General features: G+C 36.2%; 1 protein-coding gene across 1 annotated transcript; it reads left to right on the top strand.

Moving 5' to 3' along the window:
- Nucleotides 1–7,657: 7,657 nt before the first annotated feature.
- LOC112029833 (uncharacterized) lies at nucleotides 7,658–10,998 on the top strand. Its single transcript, XM_024062512.2, has 2 exons — nucleotides 7,658–8,035; nucleotides 8,725–10,998. The coding sequence occupies exon 2, from the start codon at nucleotides 8,754–8,756 to the stop codon at nucleotides 10,752–10,754; it is 2,001 nt and encodes a 666-aa protein (XP_023918280.1). The 5' UTR covers nucleotides 7,658–8,035; nucleotides 8,725–8,753; the 3' UTR covers nucleotides 10,755–10,998.
- The last annotated feature ends 4,049 nt before the right edge of the window (nucleotides 10,999–15,047 follow it).

The following is a 15,047-nucleotide window of genomic DNA, read 5'->3' as shown; positions in this document are numbered from 1 at the left end:
CAAAGGGGTCCAAAGCTCATGATACAGGTATTAGGCCACTCCTAAACTCAGCTTCTCAAGCCCAACCCCATAGAAAATACCAAACTTCTATCAAGGGTAAAAAAGTCCTAGCCAGGGGCTTAAGTCAATCATCTCTACCTAACTCTGACCAATCCTCATTGAGGAGGCTTCCTTCTGCAAAACCCACTCCACTGTCTCCCTTCAATGCCTTCTCTCCTAATTGTGTTCCTTCTCTTCCTATTGATCACTCCTTTAAATTCATGGCATCATCAAGTGATGAAAGAAAGCACCAAAGTGGTTGGAGTGAGCCATGAATTTTAGATGTTGAGAGAGTTCATCAAAGTGGTTGGAGTGAACCACGAATGTCAAGGGATTGGTGAGTTTCCTCCTCCCTTCCTGATGCTAATACAGTCAACGGCAATGGGGGAAAAGGTAAGTCTACCAACCTTAAACTCATTACTGATGACACGACCAGTCAGTGACATAGGGTATGATGGTATGGTATCGGAGGGAGGGGGTGGAATCCCTCCGTCTGATTGATTTGTTTTTCTCTAAGTTTTTTTTGGTTTAGTGATGAATTTTCTGATTTAGAATAGTAGAGGAGCTTTAAAACCCTCGCTTCAAACTTACATTCATGAGTTATCTTGGCGGCATGATCCGACTATTCTTGTAATTATGGAGACTAAGTTGGGTGGTAGTAAAGCGAAGGAAGTCACAGATAGGTTACCTTTTGACGGTGCTATACATACGAAGACAATTGGATTCACTGGTGGGTTATGGTTGCTGTGGAATGAAGACAAAGTGGAGATTGAAGAGTTAGCTAAAACAGAATAGGAAATTCATGTTGAAGTAAAGGTGCATGCCTCAAATCTTTCATGGATTTTCTCTGCTATTTATGCTAGTCTTAGGAGTGAAGAGAGGTGAATTTTATGGAATAATCTATCTAAGGTTGTTAAGTTACATAATAAGCCATGGATAATGGCAAGTGATTTTAATGAACCTCTTGTCCAAGAAGATAAATTTGGTGGTAGGGGTGTTAGTGTAAGTTGGTTTCTAGCCTTCAAAGATTGCTTAGATTTTTGTAGTATGGTTGATATGGGTTTCTTTGGGCCAAGGTACACTTGGACAAATAAGCAGGATGTTAACAATCTTATTTTAGAAAGGATTGACGGGTTTTCATGAATCCAGATTGTTGTGTCCTATACCTTGAGGCGAAAGTAACCCATCTTCCTCATTGCCACTCCAACCATTGTCCGGTTCTTTTGGAGACAATACCATTCAGAACAATTTACCTCAATCAGCCATTCAGATTTCAAGAGTTCTGGCTCTCAGATATATCTTTCCCTAATGTTGTTTCAAGTGCTTGGAGTTGTAACAGGAAATTAGCTGATTCTATTAAGGTTTTCTCTAAAGAAGCAACCTTTTGGAATAGGAATCATTATGGGAATATCCATTAGAAGAAGAGAAGAATTATGGCGAGAATCTATGGTGTCCAAAAAGTTATCTCTAATTGGTCGAGCTCCTCCCTCCTTAATCTTAAGAATCAGCTACATCAGGAGCTGGAGGTGGTCCTAGATCAGGAAAGGGATCTCTGGTTGATGAAGTCTACAATTAATTGGATAATTTAAGGAGACCACAATACCTCTTTCTATCATGTGTCTGCCCTAGCTAGAAGGAAAAAGAACCATATTGCTTCGGTTAAAGACGAAAGGGGAGTGTGGCTAACTGATGAGAGAGAAGTAATGGACCATTTTAGAAATGGTTTTGTCTCCCTGTACACCACCTCTCTAGAGGAGACCTCTCGAGTGCCAAGGCACGATGTGCGTGGGCATGTGCATCTGTCTGAGGAAACTAAGGATTCTATTAGTGGCATGGTTACCTTGGAGGAAATCAAAGATGCTTTATGGTTTATGAAACTGTATAAGGCACGAGGCTCGGATGGTCTTCACGTCGGGTTTTTTCAATGCTTTCTTGTGGTTGGGGAGTCTGTTTTGGAGGAAGTGAGGAGAGTCTTCAATGACAGGAAGGTCCCCAAATATTTTAATAAAACCCTCATTGTGCTTATTCCAAAAATTCAAGGCCCAGAAACCATTGGTAATTACAGACCTATTAGTTTGTGTAACACTATTTATAAGATCATCTCCAAGGTTATTGTTGCTCGGCTTAGACCGCATTTGGAGTATCTTGTCTCGCCTTACCAAACGGCTTTCGTTCCAGGCAGAAGAGGAGCTGATAATGTTATTATTGTTCAAGAGTTGATCCATTCTATAGGCAGAGCCAAAGGTCATAAGGGGTATATGACTATTAAGATTGATCTTGAAAAAGCTTACGACAAGATTGAGTGGAGCTTTATTAGGGAAATGCTAATCTTTTTCAACTTCCCTATCACTGTTATTGAGCTTATTATGAGCTGTGTTTTCTTGGTTTCGACTTCCATTCTTTTTAATGGTGGTTGCCTCAACACTTTTAGTCCATTTAGAGGTATTAGACTAGGTGGCCCCCTTTCTCCTTACTTGTTTATCATTTGTATGGAATTTCTGGGTCATTTGATTGAAGAGAAGTGCGAAGCTAATCTCTAGGCTCTAGTGAAAGCTTCAAAGAGTGGTCCCTCCTTTTCACATTTATTCTTTGCGAACGACCTGGTGTTATTTGCAAGTGCGAATCACAATAACTGTAACACAATAAAGGCAGTACTGCATGATTTTTGCCAAAGATCCAGGTAGTGGGGTGAGTGAAGTTAAATCTCGTGTTTTTTTCTCTCCCAATGTGGGGCCGGATCAAAGAGAATTCTTCTCTGGTATTCTTGGGTTTAATTCGACTCCTAATTTTGGCAAGTATTTGGAGTTTCCTTTAAAACATTCAGGAGACTGCAAGCACGACTTTGATTTTGTGCTAGATAGAGTCAAGAAGAAGTTGGCAAGGTGGAAAGCTAACTTACTCTCTATGGCTGGCCGTGTGGTTCTCATCCAGGCGTCGTCCTCAACCATTCCAAATTATGTGATGCAGTATGCTTCTCTTCCTAATAAAATTCTTAATGGTATTGATAGGGTCAATAGAAACTTCCTCTAGGGGACAACAGATTATGCTAAAAAGATGCATGGGGTTAATTGGAGCGAAGTGACTAAACCAAAAGAGGCAGGAGGTTTGGGGTTACAAACTGCTAAAGGTAGGACACGACGCTCCTGGCCAAGCTCAATTGGAGGTTTCACAAAGAGGAGGATGCCCCTTAGGCTAAGGTTCTTAAGTATAAGTACTGCAATAGACAACGAAATCAGTTCAAGGAACGAAGCAAGACTTCCAAGTTCCCCGGTCTAGAAAGGGTTAAAGAAAGGTGAAGGAGTTTTCAAAAAAGGTGTTAAATGGATCAGAGGCCATGAAAGCAGCCTTAATTTCTGGTCTGATACTTGGTCAAATCTTGGTCCCATTAGGTCTCTAATTCATGGCCCGATCCTGCAAACCTCGAAGAATTTGCAAATTAAAGATGTGCTTTCTCCCATTGGCTAGAATTGGACTACTATCCCTTTTGAGCTCCCCTCTGAAGTTAAAGCTAATATTCAAGCTGTCCCTGTTCCCCATGTGGCAAGGTGTAGTGATAAATTAGCCTGGAATTTTTCTTTAAAAAGGGATTTTGATATGAGAAGTGCCTATCTTCTTGCCATAAACTCTTCGGGTAATGGTTCCTTCTCTGGCTCTTGGATTTGGAAGCTTCCATCCTTGCCTAGAATTCAAATGTTTATTTGGAAGTGTATGTAGCAGAGCATTGGTGTTAAGGAATGATTAGCTAATAGAGGGATTCCTCTAGATACTACCTATCCGTTGTGCCATTCAGAAGTCAAATCTATCATGCATGCATTCAGAGATTGTAGCTTGGTTAAATCCATTTGGCAACAACTGGGTACACACTATTTGTACTCCTCTTTTTTCCCTCAAGGCATCAAGGAATGGATAACCACTAATGATGACCTCAGTCCCCTCAAAATGCAGTGGGTATTCCATGGAATGTTATATTCTCTTTTGCTCTTTGGTTGATTTGGAATCAACGAAACCAAGTTGTATTCAATAGCAAGAGTGTTAACCCAAACCTAGGTAAGTCTATTTCATTACAAGCTTTAGAGTTTTTCTTTTGTGCCTCTCAACCAAGACAAAACAATTGAATGGTGCTCAGACAAGTGAAGTGGGAGAAACCAGAGTTAGGATGGTTGAAGCTAAACACCGATGGGTCTTGTAGTGTAGCATTGGGTAAGGCAACTGGGGGAGGTTTGATCAAAGATGATTTAGGTAACTGGGTGGTTGGTTTTACAAGGAAGCTGGGCAACGTGAACAGTTTCACTGTGTAAGTTTGGGCTCTTCGGGATGGTCTGATGTTATGCCATCAAATGAAACTCCTTGCCATTATTATTGAGCTTGACGCAAAGGCTCTTGTTGATGCATAAGTAATCCCCACTACAGCAACTCAGTAATCTCTCCTTTATTTGATGATTGCAAGCATTTGATTTCCAAAATTCCCCATGTCCATATCAATCATATCTTTTGAGAGGCTAATAAATGTGCGGATCGGTTAGCGAATTCCGGCCATGATCAAGTTTTAGAGTTTATTATCCATTCTGCCCCTCCCGTGGATTTGGTCTCCTTTGTTGAGGCTAACTATCACGGTGTTTCTTGTAACAGGCTTTGCCCTGAGTTATTTCCTTCTTGTTAGTTGAATGCTAATTCCAGTTTACCAAAAAAAAAAAAAGGGTAAGGAATTATAGTGAAAATAGTATGGGTGAGGTTGTGAGATCCACCAATCTTTTATCTTATTTATAGTTTTATTGTATACTATTTTTTATTAAGCTCCAACAAGTTTTTATTTTTATTTTTATTCTTCATTTTTGTTTTAATTAAGCGTCTGAGCAGTTGTAGAATGCAAAAAATTATGTTCCTAATGCAAATAAATGGTTAAATTTAAGAAAATGAGATTGAGATTTTAAGGTATTTCTTATTTTAAACAAATTGTAATTTTCTTATTTAATGATTATAAAGAAGTGGATGTTGTTGGTAACAAATAAAAATAATATAAATTTATATGTATAATGTGTTAATTTTTATATTATTTAATGAGTAATTTTTTTTTTTTACATATTATGGAACAAGGGCATAAAAGTCAATTTATATAAATTACATTTTTTATCCTCTTATTTTTCTCTGTAACCAAACTAAAGACTTTTCCACTCTTCTACTTTTTCGCTCCTCTAACCAAAAATAAGAAAAAACTAAGTGACCGTTTGTTTGCACTTTTCAAGTGCAAAAAGTACTTTTTGAAACTAAATATATAATATATGCATTTGGTAAACTAAATAAAACCTGTTTTTTGGAAAACGCTACTTTTTAAAATGTGAAGCAACTTCACTTTAACACATCACAGCTTTTCCGAGCTTCTACAAAAGCAAACGTGAAATCATAAATATTACCGTTTAGAGGCTGTCTTCAATTACCTTATTAGCCAAACATTTTATTAAAAACCCAATTTTGCCCTTGGATAAATCAAGGTCTGTAGCTCACCTCACAGATTCCTCTCATCTCATCTTCAGAACAAGGCTCTCTGTGCTGCTACTTCTTCTTCTCTTCTCTATTTTTTTTATTTATTTATTTAAGTCTTACATATCTAATCTCAAAAAACCGTCTTGCTTTGCTTCACATTGGCTGGTAAAAAAAAGAGCTCAAACACAAGGGACTCAAAGCTCAAAAGACAATCACATATACACAAAACACAAAAGTCTCAAAGCACACTAAAACTCACACACACAACAATGGAGTGCACTTGCCCTGAGAGCTTACCTTCTAGCAAGAAAAAGGCAATAGAAGAGCTTGTTTAAGGCCGTGATATTGCAAATCAACTACATTCTTTGCTTAATAAGTCAGCTGGAGACGACAACAACAACAACAACAACAAGGCAGCCCCAACTAAAGATCTTATTCTAAAAATCTTGCAGTCCTTTATTAATATGCGGTGGAGTATGTGGGGTTTTGTGTGGAGGAAAGTAAAAGAAAAGGAAAATAAGAAGATGAGGAAGAAGTGAACGAGTGGATGAGAAAAAAGTGAAAGAAAAAAAGTTTAAAAGAGTTTTTGGGTTTGGGTAAAGCATCGTGGAAGAAAATATAGAGAATAGGAACATATATTATTTTATAATTTTTTTCACAACTGTGATGTTAAAAAATTTTATTTTACAAAGATTAATTTTAAATTAGTATCGTAAAAATATTGTGACATTTTATTATATCTCTAAATTTTTTAAATTAGTACTATTTTTTTTAGAAAAAAAAAAATTGTACTATTGACAGAATATTTTTATAATAATTTCATAATAAAGTTTACATAGTAAGTTGTTATTAGTTCTCATCTAGACCTACTAGTGACATTTTTTTTTTTTACATCATTAACAACTTGTCATATAGATTTTGTTGTGAAATTTTTATGAAAATATTGTGTCCATAACTTGCATTAAGAGAGGTAATTAAAATAAAGAATTCTCTTTATATATACATTGTCCTTTTTAGTAATTTATCTCTCAAATTGCCACTTTTATAAGTGCTAGCCAAACACTCAGTTTTTTCAAAAAGATTAGTTTCATACCACACTTTTTGAAAACCCCACTTTTTCAAAAATCAAAATTTAAAAAAACTGAACCAAATTCACGAGAAATTATAGAGTCCTCTAGTGGACCACGTCATTTGTTCACCATTCTACTAAAAAACTTCCACTTGTTTAAAATTGTTGAGTCAGTAATTAATTTCTGTTCAAAAAAATTTTCTAATTAACAATTTTAAACAGGTGGAAATTTTTTAGTGGAATGATGGAACACATCACTTATCTACCGTGTGGATCTTATAATTTCTCTAAACTCACCCTAAATCTTTTATATCCTTCTATTTTCTATCCTCTTACTAATTTTCTATATTTCTACTTTTTCAATCCTCCAACCAAACAGACTCTTAAAAATTGCTTTCTTAGAATGTACGGTCTTAAAACACACTTTTACATATAGCTTATTCAAATGAGTCCAAAATTGAAGAATTATGCAAGGTTTAGTAATTTTTGAGCATAAAACTTAACACCGTTAGACAACTCTACTACTTTTCTTGATTCTTTCTTTTAACTCCATTAACTATTTACTTATGATTACTATTTAAACACTCATTCGCGCATATAATCGTCCTAATATAATTAACATAAATTGCTAGAAGAAAACAGAAAACTTGATGGATCCTAAATTTTCAAACAATGTTAAATACTGTTTGTGATTAGGAAATAAATTAGATATTTTTAAAATAAAATAAAAATTTTGAGAAAATAAAATGAAAAGTCTTGATATCTAATAGTATTAGCCCAAACTTAAACAATTTTGTATTTTACCCTTTTTTTTAATGAAAAATTGAACGAGTTAAGTGACTAAAAATAAAAAATTAATAATAAAGGTTTACAGATTCACTGTTTCCTTTTATTTATTTTTAAAATTTTGAAAGATGCTTTTTTTTTTAATAGAAAAAAGATGCTTCTTTTTTCTTTTAAACCTAAAGACGTTGTTTTATCACTTTAATTCTATAGATTTTTAATAAATAAATAAATAAAAAAATAAAAAAATCGCTTTAGAAGCAAACAACGGCTTTCAAATTCCCGTTTGGACTAAATTGTTCTTTGACGACTTGCTTAGATAAATAGCTCGATAGAGCCTCCACTCCAAGCCACGAAAGTTTCTGTTTAAGCGTGTCTCTCAGTAAATTGTCGCTGACATTTTTTCTTCCCAAGTTTTCAGATCCAAATTCTGTGTGTGAAAAGCATTAAAGAGAGAAACACCCAAGAATCAACATTGTTCTTTTATGTTAATGTCTGTAACAAAACAGACTTTGGTGGAGTTCTTATCCTTGTACAATTGCTAATTATAGCTATTTCTGAGATATAGTTATTTTTGGTAAAGTCCTCTTCTTCAACTTTTACAAAGAGACCAACTGTCTTTTATCGTTACAGAATCTGCGGAGTTCTACTTCTCCCTCTCTGGTATGTCCCTTTCCAATTCCAGGCCCTTTACATTTTCTTTTGCCATTTGTGAAAATTTTTGGATTTTGTATGAGATATTCTGTGGGATCGGATCTTTGGCGCTCTGCTTTTTAAGACCCCATGTCCAGATCTGTATGGATTTTTCACTGTAATTGTATTTTCTCAGCTTCTGCATTTCATTTTCCTACTTTTGCTTTTCTATAGTTTCTTTTATTGTGGGTTTTCGTTGGAGTTTGATAATGTTGCTTGAACAGACTTTTTTTTTTTTTTTTTTTTTTTTTTTTTTGGGGGTACTTTTGTTTTTTTTTTTTTTTTTTTTTTTTTTAATTTTTGGGGGTACTTTTGATTTTCATATAATGTTTCAAGAAAATGTTTTTTTTTTTTCTCTGACTTGTCTTTTAAATAGGCATATGGTTTGATATATAGAGTTTGATTGAGATCATAATATGATTGGAGATGTTCAATTTCCTTCCGTTGATCATGTGAAAGATCGGCTTCTATGAAAGCATACTTTATCATATTTGATCATCAAGTATTTTTCCACATTCTCATTATTAAGATTTCAATGAGATTATGAAGTTTTCGATTCGTTTGTCATATAAAATAAGAATTTGAGTTGCGCTTGGTTTGATGGAGTTTTCTGTCTTTGAATAAATGTTAGTATTGACGGAAGATGAACTTTTGGGCAGGTATAGGTTGAGATCAAAAGAAATACATCATGTTGGCCAGGTTATCGCCTCGTAGGAACCAGAGATCCAAAGGATTTAAGGTGAAGCATGCTCTCCAGATATGCCTTTTGCTTGGAGTTAGCATCTGGCTGCTTTACCAAGTCAGGCATTCTCGTGATAAGAAAGCAGCATCATTTGTTGAGAGTGCAAAAACTGGGAATGAAATCTTGAAGTTGGGGAGGAAAGATCTTCATCCTCAAGTGGAAGACACTGCCATTAGAGATGCAAGGCACAAGGAAGACGAAGATGTGGAAGAAACCAAGAATGAAGAACAAAACAGGCCTGAAGAAATTGATAACGTAGGAAAAGTTGATGCAAATGATGAGACAGATGTACGTGACAAGGACAAAGTTGAAGAGGAAGCAGAGCATAAAATGGATTCGGAAGATGGAGTGAAAGAGAAGGAAGAGAGCCGAGATAAGGAGACTGAAGAGAGCGATGAGAAGGAAAGAGAAGATAAGGAGTTTGAAGAGCGCAAAGAGCTGAATGAAGAGAAGGAGAACGAGGAGATCTATAAGAAGAAACAAGAAAAAATGGAATTTGAAGAGAGCAAAGAGAAGGAAAGTGAAAACAAGGAGTTTGAAGAGCGCAGAGACAAGGGAGATGAAGAAATTAGAGAAAAGGAAAGTGAAAAGAAGGATAGTGAAGAAAGCAGTGAGAAGGAAAGTGCAGAGAGCAAAGATAAGCAAAATGAAGATAAGGAGAATGAAGATAACAAAGAAAAAATAACTGAGGATAATGGAAGTGTGGAGGAGAGTCAAGGGGGAAATAATAAAGAGGAGAGGGAAGAGAGGAATGAGCCTGGTAGTACAGAGAAAGAAGGTAAGATAGAGGAGCTGGGTTCATCTGAAGGTCAGGTTCAAGATGGAAGTGATAGGCAGAATGAGGCAAGAGAAGAACAGTACAAGGGGGATGATGCTTCTAGTGCTGTTGTACACGAAAATCAAAATATAACCAATGAGCAAAGCAGTTGGGAAAATTCAAAGGATGCAGAACAAGTCGAAAACAGAGAAAAGAAAGATTTTGAGCTGGAGAATAAAACAAATAGCAGTGAAGTAGTTGATCTCAATCACAATGAGTCAGACAAGAATGTGAGAGAAACTGAAAATTTTGAGAAGAATTACTTAACAAATGCAACTAGCAGTGAAGATGGTGGTAACAAGAGTAATCAGCCAGAGTTAGAGAATGGTTCCAATGCTAGTTCAAATAATACAGTCCCTATTGGAGATGACTCTACCCTGCAAAATGTTGTACTACAACAAACTGATAATTCTGAATCGGGCTCAGCAGCCAATAGCAAGCAAAAAGATTCAAGTGGAACACCTTCTACAACAATGGAGAATGGTGATGCAGGTAATGGAGAATCCAGAGATACTTCTACTAATGCTGATTCTGCTGTGCTAGATACACAGACCAATGGGTCCAATGTATCTGTTGAGACAGAAAACAAATCTGAACATACTGTCATGCATGGAAACAATGATATCATTCAGACTGTAAAGCCCAACAGTGATTCTGGACTAGAGGGGACACAAAATGTTGTTTTGTCATCAAGCACAAATGACAATGTGGACAATGGTCACAAGGAACAAGTTGATTCTTCAGATTCTTCATTCCAACAAGAGAATCACTATACTGATCAAAGCAACACAAATGGCCAAAAAGAACCAGATAATTCTTCTGATTCTTCAATTCCTCAAGAGAAAGACTCATCCTCAAATACAGATACCAATGCTGATGCACGAAAGAATGAAAATGAGAATGTTCAAAGCAACAAAAATGACAGTGAAGGTGCAAGCCAAAAAGAATCAGTTGATTCCCAGGAAGAGAGAGAGGCATCATCAAACACAAATAGTGACAGCAATGGTAGCCAGAATGATCAAGTTGATTCTTCTATCCTTCAAGAAGAGAAAGATGCTCGTACGGATTTGGAAACTTTGCCAGAGACCAGAACTGAAGGGAATCACAACAGTGAGACAGCTGCAGAGTGACATTTTTCTTGGAATTGGCTGTAGCAATCTTTACGCGTTCGTTTATGTCAGTTTTTGTTTTCTTCTTTCCACCTGAGGTCCTCAAGCGGGTACCGTTCTTTGCTTGTTGTGCTCAATGTCTAAGAAATACTATCTAAGTTTTGTGGGACAAGTTCACAAGAGAAGAATTTAGGTTCCCAATGGCAATATGTATAATTTGTTTGATATTCAATTGCATATATTTCAGTGTGTTTTGTAGGATGAATTTAGTGCCCATTATTGTTACCATTTTATTTAGTGCAAATTGATTCTATGAATGTTGCATGGTACATGAGAAAAATTAGACAGATATAATTTCTTGTTGAAAGCACAACTTTGATACACGAGCTAATTTTCCTTACAGCAAAGGTTGGTAATGGTGTAGTGTAGGTGGAAGTCAGTTGCAACATGCAAAGACCAATTAAGCATGCAGTGTAGTGCAATTGGCACAAGCAATGAACACTGACAACCCCTCCAAACCTAAAATTGACTTTGAAAAGTCCCACCTAACCCCCATCTTAGACTGAACATGACATGCGAACTTTTTTGATTATGAGTTAGATTTAGGATGACCAGGTACTGGATAGAGCACGCAATACAAATTTTGACTGGGATCTGTTTTTCATTCTTTATTTAGTTTTCTGTTTGTTGGTGGGGAAATTACTTTCCTTTTTCCACTCACTGTCATGAACCTGAAAATTGACTATGGAGCGGCTTCAAATATTATAGCCTACCAGAATCTTACCTCTGCTAGAATGTCATGTTATTAAGAGCAAAGAACTTTTATTATTATTATTATTATTAATATACATCTTAAGTGGAGTAGGGGGATTCAAACTTGGACCTGTAATCACCAGAAAGTACTAATTAACCAAAAGGTCATTAACATAGCAAAGCACTATTTGCATCAAATAAATTAAGTTTTTGCATAGTTTTTCTCTTAGGTTCATGTCAACGGATGCTTTTAGGACAATTATTAGCAAACAATTTTAGCAAAGTTTTGACATCACTTTCATGAGATATAGAAAAAGCTGTCAAAACATTAATAGTTTTTCTTTTCTTTTCCCATTAAAACATTCCTAAAATGATTTTTACTAACAAATGTCTTTAAGGCATTCATTAACATTTCTCTTTTTTTATAGGTAGATTTTCAACTTTTCGCTCTTCCAAGGTCCAAGACAGTACCTGAGCCTAAAGAGTCCGAGAATAAATTCTCTATATCAGTTCTCTTTAGTCTTTAGAGAATAAATTCATATACTTTGTGGATGTTGGCAATCCTAAACATTAAGCCTAGCTAATAGAGGCACCTTAAAAATTCTCCCCCATTTCGTTTTCTTCCTTTTCCACGTCATTTTTGTTTTGAAAAATAAAATTTAATTGTCATTTCTCCTGAATAAGAATCCTGAACTCTTATCTCTTTTCATAAATCAATAGGAAAAAGAAAGCATCTACTGCTTAATAAAGGTCCAGAAAGCATTCATGTACACATTCAAAGCTAAAGCAGCTAGTTGCTAGTTGTTTGGCCTCAGTTAAACTTCTATTATGAACTGTAAAAATACAAGCCTGTATGTCTTTTTTAAATGAATTCTTGATTTCTTGTTTCAGAGCCTCCAATTGACAAGCCACTTGATTTTCCTTCATGCACAATTCTTCCAAATCCTTATTTCCTACCATTCCACTATCTGCTTCATGCCTAGTTGTCTTGCTTTCATAATGGCCTCTCTCACTGCATAAAGCTTTATATTCTTCTCTCTCTCTCTCTCTCTCTCTCTTTTTATTTTATTTTATTTATTATTATTTTTTAAATCAAGAGTGCGATAAGGCTCACTACTTTCTTGCTCTTGATGTTTGTACTAACTGTGAGTCAGCCTACAAAAAGTGTATTGCCTTGGATCACTTTTGCCACAAATGCAATCCTACCCCCCCTTATCTGTGGCCAAAAACACCTTTATAATCAAATGAGCTTCCCAATCTAGTATGATTTCAAGCGTCTCAGTTGTGTTAAATTTTGCTCCTCCTACTATCACATTGCTTCAGCATGCATTTGCAAAGATATCTAACACAGATCATACAGATTCATCTCAAGCAAATGCAGTTGTGAAATCAACTCAGACCAAAACGACATGTAGTCAGGAACTGAAACCCAAAACTGTGTAGCTTAATGTAATTAGTTAGTGACAAGATTAGATACAGTGGAAGGCCACGTGTTATTAATCTATTGGTGCCTTAGAAAGTTTGTTAGATCAGAGTAATTGGCGCTAAGTTTGTTAGAGTTCGTTAGTCTATTCACATTGTATAAATAGCTTGAATTTAATCACAGTTTATAATAAAATTCCCTAAATTTCTCTCTAGAACTGCTTTTTCTCTTCAGCATTAACACATCATAGGTTGTTGCTGTTACTTGGAGTACCCTAAAAAATTGTTTTGCTCTTGTTGAACCAAATAGATCACAATGTAACTGCCATTATGGTCCAGGTAATCCCTGTCTTTTCCGGCTCGTTAGCCAGTAAACGTCTATTGGAAATTTGATTGGCATCATACCTAAAATTAGTAAAAGATTAAAGAGATTCAACTGGTCTTTTGACCAAATGGACAACTTGGATCCACTTCAATGCTTCTCTTGATCAAATTCCATTTGAACAGGCTAGGCATTTCTGACGCGCTGTCCAAATGAAAACTACTAGCTTAACAAAGAAAGTCTCCAAAAGTTAAACCACGTCTTATTTTGGTCATGAACCACCACCATTATAGGGTTTGCTTCCTGTGAGACTTCAAGATCATTGTTTCTCAATAGCCAATAACCCAGATTGACTTGGTACTTGGTAGAGACCATTTCATGCCACAGACCAAACAAGCTTATCAGGAATATTAGACTTTGGGATGGGCAAGGTAATAATTTCCTCTGCTTTGTCTTGCTCATAGAATTGTCTTACCAAGCCTTGGTTTCAACATCCAGAGTCTATTTAAAAGATTAGCCACCCTTTCCTCTTGTTGGATAAGTGGATGTGAGCAATCTACTTTTAAAGAACAGGTGGGAGAAATTTCAAACAAGAGAAGAAAACTTAACAAGGACTTCAATGAGGACCAAACAGTATTGAATCCTTGCAACCTAACCGACACCTTGGTAAGAAAGAGAAACTTCAGTTTGGCCCCAACCAACCCAAGGGTGGGCGAAGGAGGCTCTTATGGGTAAGTTAACAAATAGGTGAAGTGAAAAATGACCAAGTAACAGTGTGTCAAGATAGCAATTCCTAGTATGCAAGTGAATAGAAGATTGCTCAGTGATGGTTTGTTATGAGACACGATAAATGTTGATGTGATTGCTCAGTGATGGTTTGTTGTAAGACACTATATATGTTGATGTGATTGCTCAGTGATAGTTTGTTGTGAGGCACGATAAATGTTGATGTGAACATTGTGAAGGGAGCAAGCAGACACTAGTTGTAAGGGCGATTGCAATGGACAAACCAATTGGAAGAAAAGATTTGCAAGTCAACGGCTAGGTCAACCAAGATGCTTGAATAGCTCAATCTTCAGTCTTAGGCTTGATTATCTCTTCAACGACCCCTCACAGGTACTAGACATAATGATTCAAAGTATCTTTTGTTCCAAATTTCCAACCCTCCATTTGACATTTAAACAAATAATTTTCCTGCAAAAAAAATGGATTTCCAAATCGAATAATCATGTTGAGCTTTACAACCAAGTAAATCTATGTAGGGACAAGGGCCCAAAATTGTATATTAGACCTTAGGCCTTGTCTGAGGACGTTGACTGGTCCGATGACCGATAAACAGTAGTGAAAATGTCAAGTTCAGAATCCCATGAGTAAGATGCAAATGGAGAGACTGGGAAAGGTAGCTCGAGGAAGGTTATCTCCTTGGATGAGCAAAACACAGATCAAATATATGTCCCATCATTCAAGGTGACTTTCCAGGATGTTCTATTGATAGGGACGTGTATTGTGAACGCACAAAAGAGATAAAAGCTCAGAAATATCTAAGGAAAAGCTACTGTCATCACATTGAATGTTCTGCAGCTAACTTTCTGGCCGCAGTTATATGGAGAAGACGTCTGAACAATGCTGCATTGGCAATCCCAACTCACAAAGAGCTAGAAAGGGTGTCCAATGGGATAAACACGCAAGTAGTGGCTTCGATGATTAACAAATGAAGGGTCAAGATTATTAAAAGGGAGATATATAATGTAAGAGACTCCTAGAGGGAGGGGGATCGAGAAATCAAAAGAGAAACACTGTAGCAAAGTAAGAACCAA

The sequence above is a fragment of the Quercus suber genome, unplaced genomic scaffold, assembly GCF_002906115.3.
Source record: "Quercus suber isolate HL8 unplaced genomic scaffold, Cork oak 2.0 scaffold_224, whole genome shotgun sequence".
Lineage (NCBI taxonomy): Eukaryota > Viridiplantae > Streptophyta > Magnoliopsida > Fagales > Fagaceae > Quercus > Quercus suber.
Note: the sequence above shows the minus strand (reverse complement) of the source record. Positions and strands in the feature narration are given on the sequence as shown.

Excerpts from the sequence above, each read along its gene's own strand:
- LOC112029833 (XM_024062512.2), top strand. The coding sequence starts at position 8,754 with ATGTTGGCCAGGTTATCGCCTCGTAGGAACCAGAGATCCAAAGGATTT.